Raw genomic sequence first — 23,530 nt, 5'->3', positions numbered from 1 at the left:
CCTTCACATGTCATGTGGCCTCTGGGAAACTCCACTGTATGCTTGTCAGAGAATGAGGAGAAAAAGGAAAATAACACCTTTGTATTACGATGAGAATAGCTGGACCTTAAAGGTCCCCAGAAAAGTCTATAGGGCTCCTNGTACCTTCTCCCCCCTTCTCCTCCTCCCACTCTCCTGGTGCTAACCCTCCATGTGTTCCTCATTTCTATGGTTCCACTCCTGATCTAGCTGTCCTCTTGGTTTGCTTTTGTTTTAGGTGTGGTTGTTAATAACTGTGAGTTTGCTGTTGCTTATACTTTTAATTTCTTGTGACTTCACATGTCATGTGGCCTCTGGGAAACTCCACTGTATGCTTGTCAGAGAATGAGGAGAAAAAGGAAAATAACACCTTCGTATTACGATGAGAATAGCTGGACCTTAAAGGTCCCCAGAAAAGTCTATAGGGCTCCTCAAGGGTCTCCAGACCACACTTTCGGAACCACACACTGGAGCATCATTGCAAACATTCTATTTTGATGAATTATAACGAACATTTATTAAGTGCTAGGCTAAGTGCATGTCATGTGTCAACTGTTTTTAACTCTCATAAAAGCCCATCATGTAGTTACAGGTTACTATGGCTGTCTTACAGAGAGGTAAACTGAAGCGCCCTGAGTCAAGTACTATGCACTGTACGCAGGGCCCCACCATTCACAAAGGGACAGAGGTCAGACTTGAACACACTGCACCTCACTACCGTGCCTTTCCAGAAGATTCAAGTCTGATCATCAGGTGACCAGACACTAGCTAATAAAGTCAATTGAGTGCTGAATGTGACCAAGCCTCGTGCTAAATATTCTTTTGTTAAATAGAATTAAATATGTGTGCCATGTTATTTCATCTTTGTATCACCTTCACAGAGTAGGTCTTCTTACCGTGCCTGCCCTGCCCGCCCCCACTGCCCCTGCTTTTAAATGAGAAAATTGAGTCTCTAGGAAGTAAGCTTCTCTTCCTCTGTCTCAGGGTGAAGGAGGGGATGCTGGCTTCCAAGCCAGAGCTCTATCCATCCAGCTTCCTCCCTCCTAGCCCCATGCTGTGCTTCGTGTTAACATAAATAAATTTGCTAAATTGCACCAGGCTTATTATTTAAGGTTTTGTTAAAGCAGGGCCTGTTCGTGCCCAGTGTGGCCCATGGGTCTCTACGTGCTGGCCAGCCCAGCCACATTTTATGCATGCGAATGAGCTGGGCGAGGGGCCTTTATGAGGTCTATTTGCATTGGCAGCCTGGGTAATTGCATGTCTTTATTGGGTTCAGCCATGCACACTGTGCCTCCACCATTCGTCTGTCCTGGCACTGAGGGGTTTTGGAAGCAGGTATGGGTTCCTCCCCCAGTGTCATTCCCAATGGCCTTGGTCACCTTGGTGATTGGAATAGAGCCTCGGACACTGAGTTCAACAGCAAATAGCTACTCAGCTGTCTGTGTGTCCTCATGGTGCAAATAGACACCTTAGACTGGTTGTGATGAGTGAGCGGTGGGACAAGTGCCCTCACGTCTGACCAGTGCTACTGACAAGGGCTTCCTTTGGCGCGTTTCATATTCCTCATAGCTGCAGGGGGGCATCATGGTTTTGGCAGGCATGGTCTGTGGACCCTGACTGCCTGGGTTCGATTCCTGAATCTTCCGCTTCCTAGATCTGGATTTGGACACTTAACTTTCTTGAACTTTAGTGCTCCGATCTTAAAAATGGGGAGAGTTGTATAGCATCTCCCTCACAGGGGCACCGTGAGAATTAAATTAATTAGTATGTGTGGAGAACTTGGAAAAGAGCTTGGACATTGGACTGCTTGCTGTGTGTGTCCTTTCTAATAGATGCTTGTTTCTTAAGCACTTTGGCTGATGGATGAGAAAAGTGAGGCACAGAGAGATGAACTGATCTGTCCCAGGTGTAAGAGCTGCCAGAGATAATGATCAAAGGATGAAGGAGGTAGAAGACCTGACGCTCTTAGGAGTGTCCATCTATTCCTCGGTCCCTAGTCTCTTAGAGTTCATCAAATTAGTTCTCAATGAGCTGAAATGGTAGAACTTTGTTAGTTGATCATATTGGTTAATGACTAATTCAGAGAATGTCTAGTAGCTCACACTCAGCATCTGTCGCTTTATGGAGGAGAAAATTGGACAGTTCCTAAAGCAAGACAAAAACCCAGGTCTTCTTCCTCTCAGTCCAGTGTTCTTTCTACACAAAAATAAGAGTAAAGGGTTATCAATGAGCTGATAGTTTTTAAAAACACAGTGACTCACCTCCACCCCTCCAAAATAGGACCAAGGGGCCCTGGTTCAATTGATTGAGCGAGTAGAGATCCAGCCGGAAGCCTGAACGTTAGAGAAGCAGGGAGAGACAGAAGCAGACCCAGGTGTCTCTTGAACAGCAGCCCGGGTCACATAACCTGCCTCTCGAAGCCATATTGTGTTTAGCATATTTCCACCTGATTGAAATTGGATCTAAACATGCCCAAGGTTGAATGGGAATGGAGGACATTATTGCATAATTGTAATTATTTCTCCGGAATAAAAATGGATTCGAGCAGCAGCTTAGTGGTAAGGCAACAGCAGAGCAATTAGAGTTTTGAAGCTCTCGTGCAAACATTTGAATGTGCAATCATTGTAATAAGTACATTAAAATAAAATAAGTCAAAGGGCTGCATTTGCATAAACAACCCAAGGTGAGAGTATGGGATCAGTTATAAAAAAAGAAGAGGATACAGCTAGTTGATCATAATGAGGAAATAATAACCAGTCTGTCCTCCAGGCAGAGACCACCAGGGTGAGACAGTTGAGGCCCAGTGTCATTAGTAGGGAACCTCATCTGGTTCACTGCTCATTCTTCCCTCTCCTTGGGTGGTGGGCACATTTTGGGAGTTTTACATACATTCATCCTCACCAAACTACCCCAAGGTAAGAATTATTACCGTCCCCATTTTCCACATGAAGAAACTGAGGCATGGAGAGCTTGAGTCACTTCACTTCCAGCGGTGTGGCCTTGGCAGGACCCCCGTCCTGCATGTCCTCATTTTCTCCCCTTAATTAGGGCTAATGCTTCCTGCTTAGTACTTCTGGAGAGGATTGGGAACACACGGTATGTGAAGGGCCAGCGGAGGTGGGTACATGGATGCCCAGGATGGTCCTCCTGAACATATTTGTCCAGAAACCTCTCAGAGATGGTTTTTATAGGGAAGGGAACCTGGGCTTGGGTTTCTGGATTTCAGGTCTCCAGAAAAAGGAGAGGGAAGCTGAGATGAGACATGCTTGCCTCTGGCAGGCAGGTGAAGAGTTAGGAGGATGGTGAGGTGATCTCTCATGTTCTCAGGGGCGTGGATGGAGAAAGACAGGGTGGCATATCCATACAATGGGATAATAATTAATTCTTAAAAAATAAAAAAGGAAATCTTGCTGTTTGGGACAACATGGAAGAACCTTGAGCAACTTACGCTGAGGGACATAAGCCAGTCACAGAAGGACATACTGCCTGACGCCCCTTAGGTGAGGAATCAGAAATAAACCCATAGAAGCAGCAAGCAGTACAGTAGTTTCCAGGGGCTGAGGGTGGGAAATGGCAAGATGCTAGTCATACAGTCTTAGTTACATAAGCTGACTACATTCCGGAGGTCTTCTGTACAATACCGTGCCTACAGATAGCAACACCATATCATACACTTAAAATGTGTTGAGGGTAAATCTGTGAGGTGTTCTTGCCACAGCAAAATAAAGTTTAAGGAAGAAAGAAGGAGAAGGAAGGGAGAAATCAGCTACTATAGAAAACAGCATTGGCTCAGTGTGACAGGAGGTCGCAGGCCTCTGGGCGATGCCTGATCCTTCCTGACTGTGCTTTTCTGGAAGCAATCTCATGTCTGTGAACTCCTCATTCCAGAAGACAAAATATTTCCCTCCCCTTACGTTCAAATCTTTTGATTTCCTGAGGCAGCTGAGTGGTGTCTGGGGCCAAGCAGAAGGCACTTAGGGCCACACTGAGCCCATCATCCCCATTGTGGGGTCCTCTTTGGGTAGACAACGTGTATAAATCAAGAGTTGTGGTAGACTTGGTGGTGATGCCTGGTCCTGATATTACAAATTAACTAGAGGAATTGGCTATTCTCAGATGGTCATATTAGCTTTGTCCATCGCAGTGTTTTTTCTGTGTCTGGTTTGGCTGAGGTTCTGCCAGAAAGTGCTGCAAATATGAGCTTTTGAAATCAGTGGTTTATGGAGGTTTTCTACTCAGGGGGCCAAATTGTAATCCTCAGTTAATGAGGAAAGAGAATAGCCCAAGAATAATATTCAGGATGTGTCTGGTGAGAGAGGATGCAGATGGCTGTAAGGACAGAGGCTCTTCTGCTTACTCTCTGCCCTCCCGTTAACTTCTAAAAAATGAGCTTGGGGACAGAATTTAAACTCATGTTCTTGGACAGCAGGCATCATTGAACTGATTTTCTGACTCTTAGAGACAAAAAAAGGGGGGCTCCTATAGCAGAGGACAGCTGGAAGGAAGAAAGCAGATCAGATTGGCTCCTATATTAATCAGGATGAGCTACATCATGCTGCAGTAACAAAGATCCCCAAATCTCAGTGATGGAAAGTGACAGAGATTTCTGCCCCTGGAGGGTTGGTGGAGTTTCTACTCCACACTGACCTCAATCAGGGATACATGACCTTTACTATCAAGAGGGTGGCTGGATGTGGCAAGTTGCGCCCTGGCCTCTGTCACTTGTCTAGGTCACAGAAAGTTTCTTGGCTATGCCTGATTTGCAAGGGATGGCAAGTATAATCTTATCATGTGCCTTGAAGGAAGAGGACTGAAATATTTGCCAAGCACTTTCTTCAATACCATCCCCGCCCCAGCATCCAAATTCCATCCCAACCTAGGCTATATGAGCAAAGAGTGAGATACGACTCCCACTTCCCCACAGAAAAAGAGGAGCCAAATGCTTCTTGGTTTACCTCTTAGCCAAACAGAAGAGCCACTGTACTACAGCAAGTTTGAGAATCAGACAGGTACAAGTTCACTTCCTCCCCCAGATGACTTCGGGCAAGCTACTGAACATCTCCAAGCTTTTTCCCCTTCCCTGTAAGATGGGAGAGTACTGGTATCCACTTTGGAAGTTATATGGGCTTAAGAATGTTGTAAGAACACCTTGGCTCCTCTTTCTGTTAAACAGCAAGGCGAGTACCTCCCAACAGGGTAATTGTTGATGTACAGTAAGTAGTACCTGTGAATTACTTAGTATGTGGTGCCTGGCTCATGGCAGGTGCTCAGGAAGTGTATCCAAGAGGCTGCTTAGGATTCTTTAAGGGCCTCTGGACAAAAAGAAAGGGAAAGGACTGTCAGTGGGGTTCGAGGACAGAGATATAGAATCTCACTGAGGGGGGTTCTTGCAAGTCTGTATGGGGTGGTAAGAAAGAACCAAACCAGGTGTCAGAACTGGAAGGTCCCTGTCACCAACCCACATATACTATCGACTGCTGCATATGACCAGCAACCACTCCAAGACTCAGTACAGACTCAGCTCTCCCTTCGGCATCTCTTTATTTCCTCCTACCTGTCGCATTGCCTCCCAGCTCCAACTGCCTCAGGCTTCTGGTGTCTCATGGCCCCTGCTTACTATTCTCTCCCTCTTTGTGACTCCCTGCCACCTGATGGGCCACCAGCTAGACTTAAGAAGGCTATTTGCAGGTGACATGCCTGTCTCAGATCCATTTATCTGGGCAGGAGTCGATGGGAAAGGAGCCAGATCTTGTGGTACAAAGCCAGGCTGCAGTGCTTTAGGGGACAGGGGGTTAGGGGTCTAAAGGATGCTGCAGCCTCTTGGAAGTGGGTAGTGGAATGGAATGAAAATAATAGCAATAGTCAACTTACAGAGTGGCCATGAGGGATCTTAGGGTTTGCCCTCACTCTTCCAGCCTCTTCCAGATAGGAGAAATCAGTGCTTGATGCTGGGCAGACGGGGCAAAGACAAGAAGGGGCTGCCACATATGGCTCTTTTCCAGAGGGGGGTCACTGGGGGCACAGCCAACCAAACTGAGCCCAGGGGTGGGGGGTGGGGGCTTCTGAACTCACATTCCTAGAGGGCTGTAGACACGCTCTTTTTCTTAAAGGGCCAGATAAAAATATGTTAGGCTTTGCAGGCCAGTCAATCTCTATTGCAGCTGCTTACCTCTGCCATTGTAGCATGAAAGCAGCCCTAGATAAAACATTAATGAGTGGGCATTGGACCACCAAGTAGTCAGCCAACTTGCTAAAAGAGGAGTCACCCCCAGGTGACTTAATCAGTTCTGCCCCGCATACAGACGTCAGGAGTCAAAGCTCAAACACAAGAGTATCACAAGTGTGCAGGTCTCCTGGGACCCATTGTAAGAATCATTCTGTGAGAGGCGCATTCCCCTTCAAAATACCCAGTGATGTCTCTCCTTCAGAATTAACTATGACTCTGTCTGATTCCTCTTATGGGCATAGATCTATGAACATATCCTAAAGGCAATGGAATGGATATAATATCCTACCAATATTTTCTCCCTTTATAACTTTAACACAGCATTGCCAGCCCTTAAATAAACCATCAGAGCACTGTCTGCTGAAATTTAAAAAGGAAGCTGGAACCAAATGTCCATAATCCAATGGCAGAGACAATCAAAAAACTTACTTGAAAGGAAGGTATGGTTAATAACAAGCATTGAGACTGATAGCCATTGCAATTTATTGCCCGCAAAGCCGTGTTTTTTAGTTGGAATACCCTGTGTTTGGGGGAAACGGGTCCAGAGAGAAAAGTCTTACCTGAAGTTAAGCTCGTAGCAAAGGTAGGGCCTAAAACCAGGGCCCAGACTTGCAAACCTCTGTGCTCCACTCTCCAAAGGCCAGCCTGCTTGGTGTGACCCTTCAGTAAAGTGTCTCTTCCCTGGTTCTTTCCCATCTTCTCCAGGATGGCTACTTCTCTCACCGGCCAAAAGAAAAAATGCGAACAGACAGCAACAATGAGAACTCGGTCCCCAAAGATTTTGAGAATGTGGACAACAGCAACTTTGCACCAAGGACTCAAAAGCAGAAGCACCAGCCTGAGCTGGCAAAGAAGCCCCCAAGCAGACAGAAGGAGCTTCTGAAGAGAAAGCTACAGCAGGAGAAGGGGAGGGGACATTCATTCCCAGGCAAAGGCGTCAATGAGGTGCTGCCTCCTGGCGAGGGAGCTCCAGTGAACAGCAGCCGAGGGAAAGATGCCCCCGGCCAGCCCCCCGCCAGGAAAAGCGGCGGTAGCTCTCCTGAGCTCAAGTATGAGCAGCCCCCCAAGTGCGACATCTCGGGGAAAGAGGCTATCTCCGCCCTGTCCCGCGCGAAGTCCAAGCACTGCCGCCAGGAGATCGGGGAGACCTACTGCCGCCACAAGCTCGGGCTGTTGATGCCAGAGAAGGTGACTCGGCTCTGCCCGCTGGAAGGTAAGCTCGGGCCGAGGTTGGGAGCAGCGCCTCCTTTCCAACTCGGCCTCCTTCCCAGTCCCCTTCTGCTCCCATCCTCAGACCTGCTGAGAATGACCTCCCTGTTTTTCAAACCCCGAATCTGACTTGTTTGGGACTCCCTGAATTCTGAAATCTTATATTTAAAAAAGTATTTCAGAATCAAGTTATCTTTCATTATAGCTTTAGCTAGTTGCAAAGGATGAAATATGGCGAAATTAGGGCTCGTGTGGAAGCTATAGGTGAGGTGACTATATTAATATAGTTTGTTTTCTGTCTCAGCAGAATATTGGGATTAGAATTGACATAGATATTATTATAATTGAATATGATTCAAAAGGTTTCTAATTGGTGGCATTGACTTTGGAGGCTCTGAAAAATGACCTTCCCATCCTCCATCTGAAACTCCTTCCTCCCTTCCATCCTTCCTTCCTTCCTTTCTTTCGTATTTTCTCTCTTCTTCATTTTCTCCTCCCTCCTTCCCCCTCTCCCTCCCTCCCTCTCTCGCCCTCACTCCTGCCCTGGGCTGGTGACCAGTGGTAAATCAGATCTCTTGCTCTGTGAGACCAGAGGTATAACAGAGACGCTGCATCCTCCTGTGTTGAGACAAAAGGCCAGAGAATCAAGAAAGCCAACTGCAGAGCAGACCCCGATGGCAGGGTGGGGAGGTAGGGGGCTTTCAGTCCCCCTGACATTGGTGGATTTAGAAGCCAAGCAAGGAAGACTTTGCCAAGTGCCCTCCTCAGTCTGAGCAGCCACTGTATTCCTGCATCTTTCTTGATGCAGGAGGGAGGTCCATGGTGAGAATGGCTCCCGAGGAACAGCAGACTAGAAGGTCCCCTAGAGAAAGCTCGGTGCTGTTTGTTCACTGGACAGATGGCAATGTGAGGCCCACAGAGGGAAGGACACTTATCTGAAGTCACCCAATTAATTAGAGGCTGAACCTGAGCTGGAATTCTAGCCTCTTCATTTCAAAAAGGTGCTCCCTATTTATTACTGGGCACAGAATAATGAAGGATTTGGAATAGGTAGGGAGCAGTGATGTGTGCAGAGTACGTAGAGAGGACTAGGACACAGGGCAAGGACACTTCATGTGTCCCTCCGCCAGGTGGGGAGCAGTGGGGACAATGCCAACTTTTACTCAAGTTTATCTGTATTTTTTTAGTTTTTTTTTTAGTAATGAATGTGTACCTATAAAGTACCTTCTTTTAAATAGAAAGATTATTTTTAAAAGTTCATTTCTCTCTTCATTTTAACACCTTATCTAAGGTGTCCAAATGGTTCTCATATTTATTCTTAACACTTTTTATCCTCACCCAAAAACATACTAATTGATTTTAGAGTGGGGGGAAAGGAGGGAGAAAGAGAGGGAGAGAAACATTGATGTGAGAGAGAAACATCAATCAGTTGCCTCTTGTACTTGCCTCGATCTGAGACCAAACTTACAACCCAGGCATTTGCATTGACAGGGAATCGAACTTGTGACCCTTTTTTGGTTTACAGGAAGACACTTCAACCAACTGAGCCACACCGGCCAGGGCCATCTTTATTCTTGATGGGTACATAGGGCATAGGAATAAGTACGTGGAGGGGGATATTTCCCAAATGTTTTGTTTTTGATATTTCCCAAATGTTTTTGCCAGTGCATAGCCTGGCAAAAAGTGATAGAATCTGAGTTGACTACCCTTCCAAGAAAATACTATTGGGCATGCTCAGTATACCAAAGGTCATAACACTTTTTCTATAATAGGCCAGAGAGTAAATGTTTGAGGCTCTGTGAGCCGTGCAGTCTCTGTCACACCTACTTAACTGTGCCCTTGTAGCCCGAAAGCAGCCCTAGACAATATACACACAATGCACTTGGTTCTGTTCCAGTAACACTGAATTTACAAAAATGGGCAATGGGCTGGATTTGGCCCTCGGGCTATAGATTGCTTACATTGGCTAGACACCAATCCTGTATACAATAGTGTCCCCCATTATCTGCAGTTTTGCTTTCTGAGGTTTCAGTGACCTGCAGTCAACCATGGCCTCAAAATAGTGGAAATTTTCAGAAATGAGCAATTCGTAAGTTTTCAATTGTGCACCATTCTGAGAAGCATAATGAAATCTCACACTGGCCCGATACGTCGAGCCTGGGACGCGAACCATCACTTTGCTCAGTGAATCCACACTGTGTATGTTCCCTGCCCACTAGTCACTTAGTAGCCAGCCGGGTTATCAGATCTATTGTCCTGATAGGACATTGCTTGTGTTCAAGTTACCCTGATTTTACTTAATAATGGCACATTTACATAACCTTTATTACAGTATTTTGTTCTATTCTATTAGCAGGTATTGTTGTTAATCTCTTACTATGCCTAGTTTATAAAGTAAACTTTATCATAAGTATATGTGTATAGAGAAGAATGTAATATATACAGGGTTCAGTACCAGCTGCAGGCTCAGGCATCCCCTAGGAGTCTTGGATGAGGGGACAACTGTGCTGTCTGACACTCTTTGCACTTTTCATTACGATGAATCCTCACACCGGCCCCACGAGGTAAATCAGCTATCAGCCCATTTTGTCTGTGAGGAAATTGAGGTTTAAAGAGCTTTCATACTTGGCCAGAGGAGCACAGCTAGGAGATGGCAGAACTGGGATCAGAACTCAGGTTCTAGAGCCTGCATCCTTTTCCAGAGCTTCTCCCTCTTCAGGCACTAAAGGTTTCTCTTTAGCTCAGACTGTCAAATCTCAGGGATGTCCTGCAGCCCGTGGGCTTCTGTATCTCTCTGCCATCAGTATGGTTGCAGTAAGAGCGGACATTAATGGGGAACAACAGTGTGGATGTTGCCATTGGAGGCCAAGAGTTCCTAGGCTTCTCTTGGCCATACTGAGTCATCTCTGTTGTGGTTTTTCAACGTGAATTTGCCACTGGGGTTTCCCTGTGGCCTTTGCTGCATCAGCTAAGGAGGTACAGCTTCCCGGGACCTCTGAGCTGGGTAATAAGATTGGCATTTAAGAGCCATTGCACACCCAGCCCCGGCAATGCTTTAATTTGCTGCACCATAGCCTCTCCCTTTTGCAATAAATTTACTGTGAATAGACTAATTGCAAAATAACCCTAATTGGATAGTTATCAATGAACAAGTTCCCATGGAACAAAACAGCTTACAATTAATAGCATTTAAGCCATAAACTATTCTTCTGCAGAAAGCTAAGATGTAATTACACCCCATACAGAGATTGTGTTCCCTTTCTGGAAACTGTGACACCCGGATTTCCCTCTGCTTAGGAAGGATTTGAGCTCCAGCCCAGTGGTCCTTTTATTTCCTGCCAAATGAGGAAATGGAAGTGGGAGGGGAGAGAAATTTAATACGTGGGGTAACTCTACATGCGCACATGCATGCACACAGATGTACACGCTGTGCTGGTTGTTTTGCTGAGCTCACCGTCGCCCAAACTTCGGCCAATAATGATGCTGGAAGTTGAATGTAATTTCTCTTGGCCTGAGGTCTGAAAAGTTCAAAAAAAAGGAAATAGGCTTTAAATGTTGACTTCTGTAAAGGGTTCCTGCCCCTCCCACCCCCAGTGCCTCCTGTTCCCTCACCCGCTCCGCTCAGTGAGAAGGAAGAGTCTAGACCCCTAGGAGCTGGTTTGCTGTGAAGACAGTCCTTGCATGTGTGACTCATCCACTTCACTCTCCGCCTCCTAGAAAAAGCAGCCAGAACGGTGACCCGTTTTCACAAGAAAAGGCAGGGTCTGCTGACCGTCCATTAGCAACCTCGAGAGTGGGGTGCAGTGAGGTGGGGCAGGGGCTCTACCTCGTCAGCCCCCCAGGCTGGCCCCGCTGTGGGCCCTTATTCTTCCCAGAGCCCCTGTGCTCACTGTGGCAGCCAAGCCACCAACCCCACGCGCCCTGCCATTCCCCACCCAGGCAGCGTCCCAAACCCCCAACCCCTGCAGTTACCTAGGCCTCCTCTCTCTTCCTTGGGCTCCATATTCCCCCACGGGCCACCAGTCACACCAGCGGACCTCCCCGTGGTTCATGGAAATGAAAACATGTCAGCGGGAAGGCCAACGGTGGCCTGGGTTGGAAAAAGACATTTTCCATCTGGAGATCTCCGAGCCCTGGGTTTTGAATCCTGGTTCTGCATTTACTGGTCACAGGACACTACCCTCTCAGTGCCTCAGTTTCCTCATCTGTGAAGTGGACACAGATCCTCATATCTTGTCTTCATAGGACTGTGGCTGGAACGGGATCATGTGTATAAAATATGTGGTGCAGAGGGGGCTCGAGTAAAGTGAATGTGTTTGGCTCTTAGCAGTAGACACGACCATGGTAGCAGTGTAAATGCGGGGGACACTAGCAAGCACCAGAGGCCTGCTCCCATGGTGAGTTCCCATGGCCTAGCCTCATCATTCTCGCTTTATTCTTCAGGATTGGCCCCAAGTACCTCGGGCATTTCCTCATGCCCCCTGCACTGTTGCCTCATGTAGCCCACTTCATCACACCTTGCCTGGCTATCACCTCTTTTTACTCCAGATTGCAGCCTAAATGTCACCTCCTCAAGGAAGCCTTCCCAGACCACACCTTCTCCAGAAGCCTTGGCCACAAGGGACACACTGACCTGGGTGAGGGGCAGAGGTGGCTTTCCCCAAAAGGGTCTTTCCTAATAGAGACTGTTTGACCTATAAGAAGCATTCTGGTGCCAGGAGCTAGGTCATGCAACCTTTCCCTCCTCATTACATTTGGAATATGTTAGGAAGCTCCCTCCATTGGTGCTCGTGAACTTCCTTCCATCTTGAGTTAAAATGTCCCAAGAAAGGCCCCACTGGTTGTCCTGGTCTGTCCTGCACTTCTTCACTCTTCTCTGTGCCAGTAAAACTGACTGCAGCTCAGATGTCCAGGTGAAGAATGAGAGATGGAAAATGTGAGATGTTTTGGAGAAAGCAATTGTCTGGGAGGTGGGGTGGGCTGTCTGTGCCTTAGCAGGAGCCGGGGGCCTGAGCAGCTGAGTGAGGTGGCAGCTCTCCAGTGAGTGAGGAGCAGGACCCTGAATCAGCTGACTGGCTGTAGGGTTGCAAGCATTTGCACATGACTGGGGAAGTTGGCTCAAGGGTCAGAGTGAGGATAAACAGACAGGAGGTTTCTGATAGAAAGGCAACTGTCTGTGTCTTTACCCATCAGCCTTTGCATGAGGCCAGAAACACTGGACAAATGGGCTCTGGACGAAGGTAGCCGGGGGGGAGGCTGGCTGCCGGCTACAGAGAGACTGGCAGATGGCACTGCCAGCTGCGGAAGGGCTGTCTCCTGTACGTCTGCACACGCTGGGGGCAGTGGGGTGACTGCACAGCACAAGTAGCATGAAAGCATGGCTGGCGGCCTGGCATGAAGGGATTTGGAGGTGTGGATATCAGCTGGGCCACTCTGCATGCCCCAGGGCATGTGCCTCAGTTTCCCCATCTGTCAGCCAGAGACATGGCTTTCTCTCAGGTCTTTTGCTATATCACTCATGATAATGAAATGAGGGAACAGCTGTGAAAAACTAAAAAGGCGCCACACTAATAGGGGTGGTGTGCTGAAGCCAAATTGATCCACGCATGGCTTGGCCAAGTGGGTAGGGCTGACTTGCTTTCCAAAAGGCCAGGCTCGCAGAGGACCCTTTCAGACCATTTTTCATCTCCTGCCGGGGAACGCACTAAGCCCAGTAAAGAGGAGGCTTTCAGTAATGGTTCATTGAGGTTAGCAGAACTGGTCCCAGAGGTGTTTCTTGGACGTCCTTAGGAAGGAGAATGAGGCTGATCATGGTGAACCCAGAAAAAGTCAGCAGATGTCATTCAGTGACCAGAGCCAGGACTCCACAAATGTTCTCCGAGAAGGGCCAGATAGTCGATGTGAGACTTTACAGGCCATATGGGCTCTGTCACGACTGCTCACCTCCACATGAAAGCAGCCACACGTGATAAGTAAGTAGATGACCATTGAGGCTGGGTTCCAGTAAAACTTTCTTTATCGTTACCCAAATTTGAATTTCATATAATGTTCCCGTGTCATGAAATGTTACTCTTGGGATTTTTTTCAACCATTTAAAACTGTAGAAACCATGTTTAGCTCATAGCTTGCACCAAAACTGATTCTGGGACTTAGGGATGTAGCAATGAACGAAAGCAGAAAATGCCTTGTCCCCAGGCAGCCTCTATGTCCGCACAGCTCAGGGCTCCCTGTTCGTTCATGGAAGATGGGTGGAGCCTCTGGGAGGCGAGGTGAGCAGCACAACAGCTCCACATTCATGGAGCTCCTGCCCTAGTAAGGGAGACCAACATGACAAGTGGACCAATGGACCTACAATCCACTGTCTGGTGTGATGAGAACAGTGAAGATAAACAGCAGGGTGAGAGGGCAGGAGGACAGGGAGCATTTTAGGTAGGTGACTGTAGAAGGCAATGTCACAGGGAAGAGGAAACACTCACAGCAAACAGCCTGGCATGCTCCAGAAGTGGCTGGGTGACCAGCGTGACTGAAGCAGAGGGCACAGGGAGGAGAGCGAAGGGTCAGCTTTCAGGGATAGGCCACAGCAAGGGGTGCCAAGGTTGTTTGCAGTGAGATGAGCACCATTGGAGGAATTGAACAGAGCTTTAATGTAAGCTGACTTCACTTTCTTTTTTCCTTGATGCTATTGTTTAAAATTCCTATGTTTGTTATTTTATTTTACTTTATTTTATTGTGATAAAACACTTAATATGATCTTTTCTATGTATGGACTTTAGAGAGAGAGGAAAGGTAAAAAAGAAAGAGGGAGCCCTGGCTGGCATAGCTCAGTGGAATGAGCACGGGCCTACAAACCACACGATCGCGGTTCGATTCCCAGTCAGGGCACATGCCTGGGTTGCAGGCCAGTTCCCAGCAGGGGACGCATGAGACGCAACCATACATTGATACTTCTCTCCTTCTCTCCTTCCCTTCCCCTCTAAAGATAAATAAATAAATAATTTTTTTAAAAAAAAGAAAGAGGGAGACACCGGTTTGTTGTTCCACTCACGGATGCATTCATTGGTTGACTTCTGGATGTGCCCTGAGCAGGGATAGTACCCACAACCTTGGCATCTCTGGATGCCACTCAAACCAACTGAACTACCAGTCAGGGCTTAATGTGACCTCAAGTATGCAGTACCGTATTGCTGTGTGTAGGCACAATGCTGTGTAGCAGATCTCGAACTCATTCGTCTTGCTCAACTGAGACTTTATGCCTATGGAACCTCATTTCCCTCCCCCAGCCCCTGGCAACTACCACTCTACTCTCTGCTGTGAATCTGACTATTTTAGGTTCTTCGTATAAGTGGAATCATTCAGTGGTTGTCCTTCTGTGTCTGATTTACTTCACTCAGCATCATGTCTTTGAGTCATTCGTGTTGTTGCAAAATACAGAATTTTTTTCTTCTTTAAGAAGGAATAATATTCCATCATATGTATACACTACATTTTTTAGTCCCTTTATCCATCCGTGGACATTTAGGTTGTGTTTATATTTAGGCTATTTTGAGTAAAGCTGCAGGGGACATGGGAGTGCTGCTACCTATCTGAGGTCATGAGTTCGATCCGTCTGGATACATACCCAGAGAGATATCACCTCCTACACGTTAGGATGGCTGGTATCAAACGCAAAGGACAACAAGGGTTGGTGAGGATGTGGAGGTACTGGAACCCTTTGTGCCCTCGTGGTGGGAGTGCAAGATGGTGCGGGCACTATGGAAAACAGCATGGAGGGTTTCACCAAAAATTGCAAATGAAACTACCATGTGATTCAGCAGTCCCACTTCTGATCTGATTTAGCTCTAAGGAAGGAGTGGAAACAAGAAAGTCATGGGAGGTTCTTGCAGTGGTCCCAGTGAGAGGATATGGTAGGAGGTAAAAGCTGTTAGGATTGGCCGGTGAATTGGATGGGGTGACCATCAGTCAGTGTTGTGGGCTCTGGGGTTTCTTAGGGACACAAAGACCACACAAGCTGATACGTCATTTATTGAACTCCGACCACCGAGTGCTCCGGGCAGCTGTGGCCAATAGTCCCCTACGGCCTCCCATTGGGAGATGAGTCCCAATAAGCCAATTCCACGTAGCCTTTTCCCTCTAGAGCACTATGGTGTTNTTTCCTCCTTTGGCGCCCCCCCCCCCCCCCCCCCCCCCGTCAGTCTGGGAATCAGAAAGAAAGGCAGCTGCCACCCACAGGGCTTTTTAGAAAGCTAAATATGTGGTTATAGGAAATATCATAAGTGCCCCCTCCACCTCCCTCCCACCTCCTTCTCCACCCCCTCTTCTTCCTCCAGGAATGTTCTGCCAGCTGCACAGTTCTGCCATTCACTTTCAAACTTGTCATTAGGGTGTGTTTGTTCCCTAACTGCCATGCCTGAAAGCAAAGCAGAGAGGTTTAGGCACAGAAAGAAGATGAAAACACCAGCCACCGGAGGAGCGTCATTAATGCCCATCCTGGCCATCGTCAGGGCGCACCCTTTCTCAAACTTCAGGCACAAATAAGTGCTTCCTAAGCCAAGTGTATTTCAGACAAGAGGATCATGGTTAGGTGGATTTTTTCCTTTTATGTGCTCACAATGACATCTGTAGACTAGGGGTTTGGGAGTGTGTTTATAGCCGTGCATTTGTGGACCACGTTGCTTGGAGCACCTTGGCCTGGAGCCTGACTAAGCAGCCTCCCTTTTGTCCGAACCTAGGAGGAGGCTTTGGGGAAAGGGGTTAGTCTCCTGAGTTTCTGGGCAGTCGGGACAGCTTAGAAATTGGCCTAGCCCTGGAGTTCATAGGTGCACGCACCCATTCCTCCCTGGGGACCCTCCCCTGAATACAGCCCCCCCCCCCCCTCCACACACACACCCAGTGCAGGCCAGCCTTTGTGGATAGTAATGTTACAGGCAATTTGGGATTACTAATAATTTGGGTGCCACTGTTGGTAAGTTTTTTTTTGACAAGTCAGAGCAAAATCAGGATTCTTTTAGCACCTGGCACCATGTTAGACACTCAATAAGTATCTGTTGTTTGATGAGCAATGAATCCCTGATGTTACATTCTCTTGCTTTTTTGCACTTCAGTGAGAATTTAGGAGAACCTTGTGAATGCCTGCAGAAACATATAATGAACGTGAGCATCATTCTTCCCTTTGAAACGAGCACATTTCAAGCAGCTGCCCCCATCCCAGGCATGCGCAAAGACGGAGGAAGGCAGGGTGTTTGGTGAATTGCCATAAGCTTGAAAGGAAAGAGAGAGGAGGAAGTCAGAAGCTGTTACAAACTGACCTGAAGAGAGCAATGGAGGCAAGATCCTCAGAAATGGGCTTGGTCTTGTGGAAGAATGTGCTAAGAATCTGAGCTGCCCCCAAGTGGAATGGTTTCTCATCTTTGGACGTAAAGATTTCATTCATTCATTCAAATAATGCTTAATGAGGGGCTGCTATGTGCCAGGCACTCTTTTAGGTACTGGGGAAACAGCAACGAGCCCAACAGAAAGAGCTGTCTTCACTGAGTTGACATTCTGGAAAGGGAAACAGGTAATTGGCATATAAAAAGTAAAAAAGGTGCCGTGTCCGATGGAGAGAATGAAAGCAGGAAGGAGGGGGTTGCAGGATGGAGTGGGTATGACGGGGGCCAGCGAGGAGGCTGGGCATCTGGAACAGCAGGCAAGGGACTCCCAGGCCAGTGCAGATTCGGCTTTCACTGGTGAGGTGGGAGGGCCACCGGAGGGACTTGGAGGTGGGGGCAGGGTCCTGATCTAGCATGTTTATTAACAGGACTGATCCCTGGCTGCTGTGTTCACCGTATCAGGGGTGACTGCTCCTATCAGGGGTGAGGGCAGCAGCAGGGAGAGCTGTTTGGAGTCCACTGGTATACGGCAGGGGCCCTGGCAAGGTGGGGAGTGAGCAGGCTTACCTGTTTTCCATAGAGCCAACAGCATTTGCTCTCAACACACCCCATTGTTTATCCTTCTCTGCCTCAGACCCACCCATCAGCTGGCAGGGGCTCTAGCTTGTTCATCTTCCAATTGCCAGTGTTTGGATATCACAGGCCTCAATCTTGTTCTCATGGGGTAGGAAGACAGCACAGTTGTTTTGAGCTTCCGTGGCCACCGCCCCCCACACCCCGCTCCCAGGAGCTATGGAAGGCCTGTGTGTGCTGGGCAAAATGATGGGAATGGAGCATTCAGAAGTCTCCCCGCATGACACAGATGCCACCTTGGGACTGAAAATGTTCATCTCTAGCCCCCATCAGCTTTCAGTCATTCAACAGTGATTCATCCAGCATCTGCTATCTACGCTGGGCACTATGTTTTGGGGATTCACTTGGGAGGAAAACAGACAGAATCCGTGTCCTTGTTGAGCTTGCAGCCTGTTAAACATGAGAGGGAAAGCACATGAATCCCAAATAAATGCAGAATTGCAATAGCAGCCATGCCTTCTGCAGAGACACGTCGTTGGATTTTAGTTGGGCTAGAGAGGCAGGGGAGGAGGCGTTAACTAGGGGATGGGCAGGAGGAGGAACGTCCTGGCCTAGGGTGCCTCATGTGCAAAAGCCCTGAGGTCAGAGAAGGTATAAGGCAGTTGAGGAACTGGCAAGTCAACCCGGAGAGCTCTGAGTTTGAACGTGAGGGTCAGCCTGTCCTCTCCCCAGCAAGATTTTAATTCCCTGAATCACTGGGTTTAGTTGATTATCAGGAGTGAGGGCAAGATGTCTTTGCCTCAAGCAAGGAGAACGGAGCAGAACCATCTGTCCTTTCACTTTTGTTGAGCTACTGTGAGTTAGGGGAAGGCTTTGAACCAGATGTGCTTCGAAAGACCCTTGGGGTCCCCGCTCCCACTGCATCACCTGCAAAGCCCTTGGACGAGGCGCTTGTTTGGGGTAAGCCTCACTTCTTTCCTGTCAAATGGGCTGTTGGCTGCTTCTCCTGCCTCCTTGGGTTGCTGAATAGGATACTATAGTTGAGAATACTTAAGTTATCCCCTTTATTCAGCCAGCAGAATTTACCAAGCACATGTTACGGATCAGCAGCAGATTATTACAGTTCTGGGAGCCTCCAGGGTGGGCAGGGTGGACCCACTTCCATGACACGGAAGTTTATGATGCTCTTCTCAGCTCCCGTGAGTACCTTGCCCAGGAACTGCTCCAGGACAAGGCAGAGACAAGTCACCCAGGGTCCCCAAAACAGAGACTTCATGCAGAAAGAGGCAGTGCAGGCCTGACCCTGTTAGCAGCCTGTAGATGAAAATGCTAAAGGAAAGAACTAGCCTGTCCTTCCCTTTTGCACAAACAAGTGAAACTAGCTTGCTTTTTTTAACTCTCTCAAGTTATTTGGCAGTTAAGGTTAGGAATCCCTTTCAACATCACTTCTTTCCGGAAGTCTTCTGTGATCCCCTCCCCATTCCACCATCCCAGGTCTCCATGAGGTGCCCAGACTGTGTACCATCGAATCACCTTACCCACCCCATACTGGACACACTTCACAAACTGGAGCTACCAGAGTTATCTGTAGCCCCCCACTTAGCCATGAAGCTAAGTCTTCTCTGCATGTGCTCACCATGGTATCTCCAGCCCCTGCACAGAGCCTGGGATGGGGAGCCCAGGTGCCGTAGGCACTTCCTGAGTACTAGGTGCAAAGCTAAGTATTCTATGCGTGAGGTCATCAAGCCTTTCCTACAGCCCCAGAGAAAAACATGTTCTCTAACCCCATTTTACAGGTGGGGAGACTGAGGATTAGAGAGGTCCAATAGCTTGTCCAGGGTCACACTTGCAAGTGGCAGACCTTGGACCCAAACCCAGTGCTGCCTGCCTTCAAAATCCATGTTTTAGTCTCTCTGCTGTGTGGCGCCTTTAGTAAATGTGCAGTCAGAATGTGTTGAATGACTAATTGAGTTTCTGCAAAGATAAAGGGAAATGCAGAGGAAATGTTAATACCTTTTCCTAGCTATTCATTACTCTCCTTCCCTGCAACCAAATAGAACAGGGAGCTGAGGTCTCTGTACAAGGACCTGTTCTTAAATACTAATGTTTAACCTTTACCTAGGGATTGCTAAATGCCAGGGACTATCCTGAGCATTTTAGCCACATTAGGTCATTTATTTTGACAACAACTCTGTATTCCAGGAAATTGACACTCAGAGAGGGAGGACACCTGCCTAAAAATCACACATTTCCACGGTGGCATATCCAGGCTCTGACCTCAGAGACTTGGGAGCCAGTGGCAAAGTGCTTAACCACAGTGCTGCACTGCCTGTAGCAGCAGCTGCCTTTGGCTAAAGGAAGCCCGTGTAGTTGAACTTGCTCCCTGAGCTATAGTCACATGTAGCAAAGAGATCCATGCAATCGGGTAATTCACCAGGTGCTGGATGGGGCTGATTCCATCCAAGACCCTCAGGCCTCACCTGCAAAGCCGTCTTGGGTGAAAAATAGCTGGCAGTAAGCCCATTTCTCCGCAGGTTTTGAGTTGCAGTGGTATATTTGTGTTAGTGTAAAAAATGACAAAGCAATAATTTTTCATTGTATTCTTCAGTCACCCATGAGAGATTGGATTTAGGTCACAATTTATTACCCCGTGGAATTGAATCCAATTTTTAACACCATGTCAACCATTCTGGTATTAGAGCCTCTTAATGGCTGTGAAATTTATACAATGATAAAGTAATTTAAAACATATGTAGGAAGTGCATCAGGCAAATTGATGTGTATAGAAGCCGGTGGTAAAAATTGAACAGGAGGTAAACATGGAAAATGGTGATTGATTAGGAGACCGTTGAAATAGTGCTCGCTTTGATAAACTCTTAATGGCGAAATTAGTAAACTAATTTATTCTTCAGAATTTTGAGTAGCATTTATGTTGCCCTAAATCAGAATCGAGGATGAGCCACAAAGTGCAAATTAATGGCTCACCTCAGAGCACGGCGCTACTAGAGTGGCACACCCGTCTGAGTGGGTGGGAAGCAGCCGGTCCCTGGGACGTTTCCGACAGCCAAAGGGAAAAGGTAAGAAAACAGGGCGAAGGGTGGGAAAGCAGAATTTTTTCTTAATTTTTGAAACTTGCTCAAAGAATGTAAGCATGCTTGTTATAATTTCTTTCATTATTCAAGCAGAGCCGTATACCTTCTCATTATTTCAAACACCCCAAAACCCTGCAGATAGAGGGACACTCTAACTGGACCCGTCTCCCCTGAGTACATTGCAAGCACATTGTTGTGTCCATTTAGATCTTTAAATTCCACCCCATGCAAAACTTTGTTTTATGATGGGGGTGGGGGGGCGGTATATTATAAGAAACTACTGTAGCAATGTGGAACTTACAAAAATAGAGAATCCAGTGTGGAGATGAGAAAAATCCAAAAAATTATATAAAACTGATATCTAGCCTGGGCTGGTGTGGTTCAGTGAATTGCGCACCAGGCTGTGAACCAAAGGGTCGCCAGTTCGATTCCCAGTCAGGGCACATGCCTGGGTTTCCGGCCAGATCCCCAGTAGGGGGTGCATAAGAGGCAACCATACATTGATGTTTCTCTCCATCTCTTTCTCCCTCCTTTCCCCTCTCTAAAAATAAATAAATAAAATCTTTTTAAAACATAAAATAAAACTGATATCTATAGTTCTGGAATTTTTATTTGGACATGAAAATTATATAGGTCTGAGACCTGTATCCCTGTCAGGAAATGAGACCTATGAAATTCTTTACTTTTTTTCCAATATATTGTTTATTTCCCGTTTTATTTTATTGCCTATATAATTTTTTTGTGATGGCTGACTTTGGAGTCTGGCAACACCATACTTTAGCCATTCCCCGATCAGTGGACATTGAGTTTGTCCACTGATTGAGTTTGTGGCCAGGCTTTGCTTGTTGAGTGGCTATTTTTTTTCAATTCCCCTAAAGATGGTGCATAACCAATACTATTCTGGATGAATTGGAGAAAAGCTTATTTGCTTAATTCTCTTGGGGACCCTGAGTTGAGACTGGTTGCTAGGAACATCCTGAGAAATGAAACTGGTGGGTCAAAAGGTTTGTCTGTTACCAGTTTCGATGGATACCATCGAACTACCCACAGAAATTGTGTACCAGTTCCATTCCACCCTGTATTAGTCACAAACAGGTTGCAGGAAGCTTCCAGCTTACTCTCATTGACCTAAAGGGATCTGCTTGTTCCCAGGAGCACTGGCCAGGTTTCAGACTAGTGACAGCTCTAAGTTCCTAATCTTCTGAGATTCCAGCAAGTCCCTTCCCTGACGAAGGCTCATAGCAGCATTATTCTTAACAGCCAAAAGGCGGAAGCAACTCAAGTGTCCATTGATGGATGAATGGGTGAGCAAAATGTGGTGTATTCATACAATGGAATACTGTTCAGCCTTTAAAAGGAAAGAAATTGCGAAACATGTTATGACCTTGTTTCACATTATGCTAAGTGAAATAAGCCAGTCACAAAAAGACAAATGCTATATTATTACACTTCCATGAGTTACCTAGAGTAGTCAAATTCACAGAACCAGGAAGTAGATGGTGGTTGCTAGGGGCAGAGGGGTGGGGAGAGGGAATAAGGGGATGTTTAATGGGTAGAGTTTCAGTTCTGTAAGACACAAAGGGTTCTGGAGGTCGGTTGCACAACAGCATGAATGTACTTAACAGTACATTTAAAAATGGTTAAGATGGTAAATTCCATGTTATGTGTCTTTTACCACAATTAGAAATAAAAAATTAGCTCTTCTGCAAATGTGCATTGACTCATGCCAACCTCACTGTAACCACTGAGATAGGTTTTGTTCTCTTGTAGACCAGGATCCCAAGCCTGAGAGAGGCTACGCGCACAGCCAGCTGCACAGAGACAATGCAGACTGTCTGGCCGCCTTAGGCAGGGTCCCGATTAGAAGGGTCTTGCTGAGGCCTGGGTAAAGCATGCCACTTTTCTCCTAGGGTAATAGGGAGCTATGGAAGGGTTTGGGCAGGAACAATGGCATGATCTGATTTATGCTTTCTGGTGGGGATTGGCACGTTTTCCATAAAAGACCAAATAGTAAATATCTTTGGTTTTTCAGGGCATCAATAAGGTCTCCGTCTTAACTATTCAACTCAATATGCAGAAGAATGGGCATGGCCGTGCTGTCAGAGAACATTATTTATAGGACAGGCTGGATTTGGCTCAAGGGTCATAGTTGGCTGACCCCTGATTCAGAATGAGCTGACCACGATGGAAGAGAATCACAGAAGGCAGGGTACTTATCTTACTCTTCCTCCACGGAAGCCCTGTCGTAACCTGGAAGTTGATAAGAGCTGCCCGGGGAAGCATCAAGCCCCCCACAGGTGGCCCATAGGTCCCTACCTAGATGAAGCCTCTGCTTCCCTACCGGCAGGGAGAGCTGCCAGGAGAGAGCCCTGACAAGGTGCCCTGGAGGACAAGCAAAGTCACAGCAGCCAGGCCAGGCGCTGAGGAGCTACACTGTCCTGGCCCCTGATCCTGGCCTGACACTGTTGTCTGTTTCAAGGCTTTATTAGCGTTGCAGCCCTGAACCCAGAGAATCTAAAGGAACTCTTACCATCCCTTTCTCAGCCTGGACCTCAAAGGGCGATGAACCTGGTTATTCAGACCACCCTCCCTCCCTCCTCTCGTTTATCGCTGTGAACACAGGAAATGCACTATTAAGGTGCACAGAATGCTATCAAGGAATTTAACTGTAATTTAAAAGGCTCTATGGGGAGGACCCCAGTGGCTGATTAATAATGCATTTGTAGAGCAGTGAAGACTCCAGCAGATCAGTGGAGCTCAGCCTCTAGACTTTATTTATGCATCTGGAATCCTATGAGGTTTTTCTCTGCGGGGGAGTATCTGTGTGGAGGTTTTCTGTCTCCTAGTACATTGCGCAGGATCCTGAGAAACTGAGAATTGGGCAAGCGGTGCCGCCTAGATGGCGGTCAAGGACACGCGGTGCTAATCCTTGGGGTTCTGGAGTTGGATCCTGGTCTTACCAGGGGCTCTTCATTGAGCCTTGTTTTTCCCATCTGTAAAATGGGACTAAAGATACCATCTACCTCGTGGGTCCTGCTAAATGA

General features: G+C 47.2%; 1 protein-coding gene across 3 annotated transcripts in view; it reads left to right on the top strand.

Moving 5' to 3' along the window:
* The window catches only part of XYLT1 (xylosyltransferase 1), a 305,538-nt gene that overhangs the window by 164,225 nt on the left and 117,783 nt on the right, over positions 1-23,530 (top strand). For all 3 annotated transcript variants that reach the window (XM_037067687.1, XM_037067688.1, XM_037067689.1), the window contains one exon: positions 6,950-7,457. In XM_037067687.1, coding sequence (XP_036923582.1) covers positions 6,950-7,457 — 508 coding nt within the window. The remainder of the gene's footprint in view (positions 1-6,949; positions 7,458-23,530) is intronic.

Source organism: Sturnira hondurensis, unplaced genomic scaffold (assembly GCF_014824575.4).
Source record: "Sturnira hondurensis isolate 20B ecotype Veracruz unplaced genomic scaffold, ASM1482457v3 Scaffold0017394, whole genome shotgun sequence".
In the NCBI taxonomy this organism is placed as follows: domain Eukaryota; kingdom Metazoa; phylum Chordata; class Mammalia; order Chiroptera; family Phyllostomidae; genus Sturnira; species Sturnira hondurensis.
Note: the sequence above shows the minus strand (reverse complement) of the source record. Positions and strands in the feature narration are given on the sequence as shown.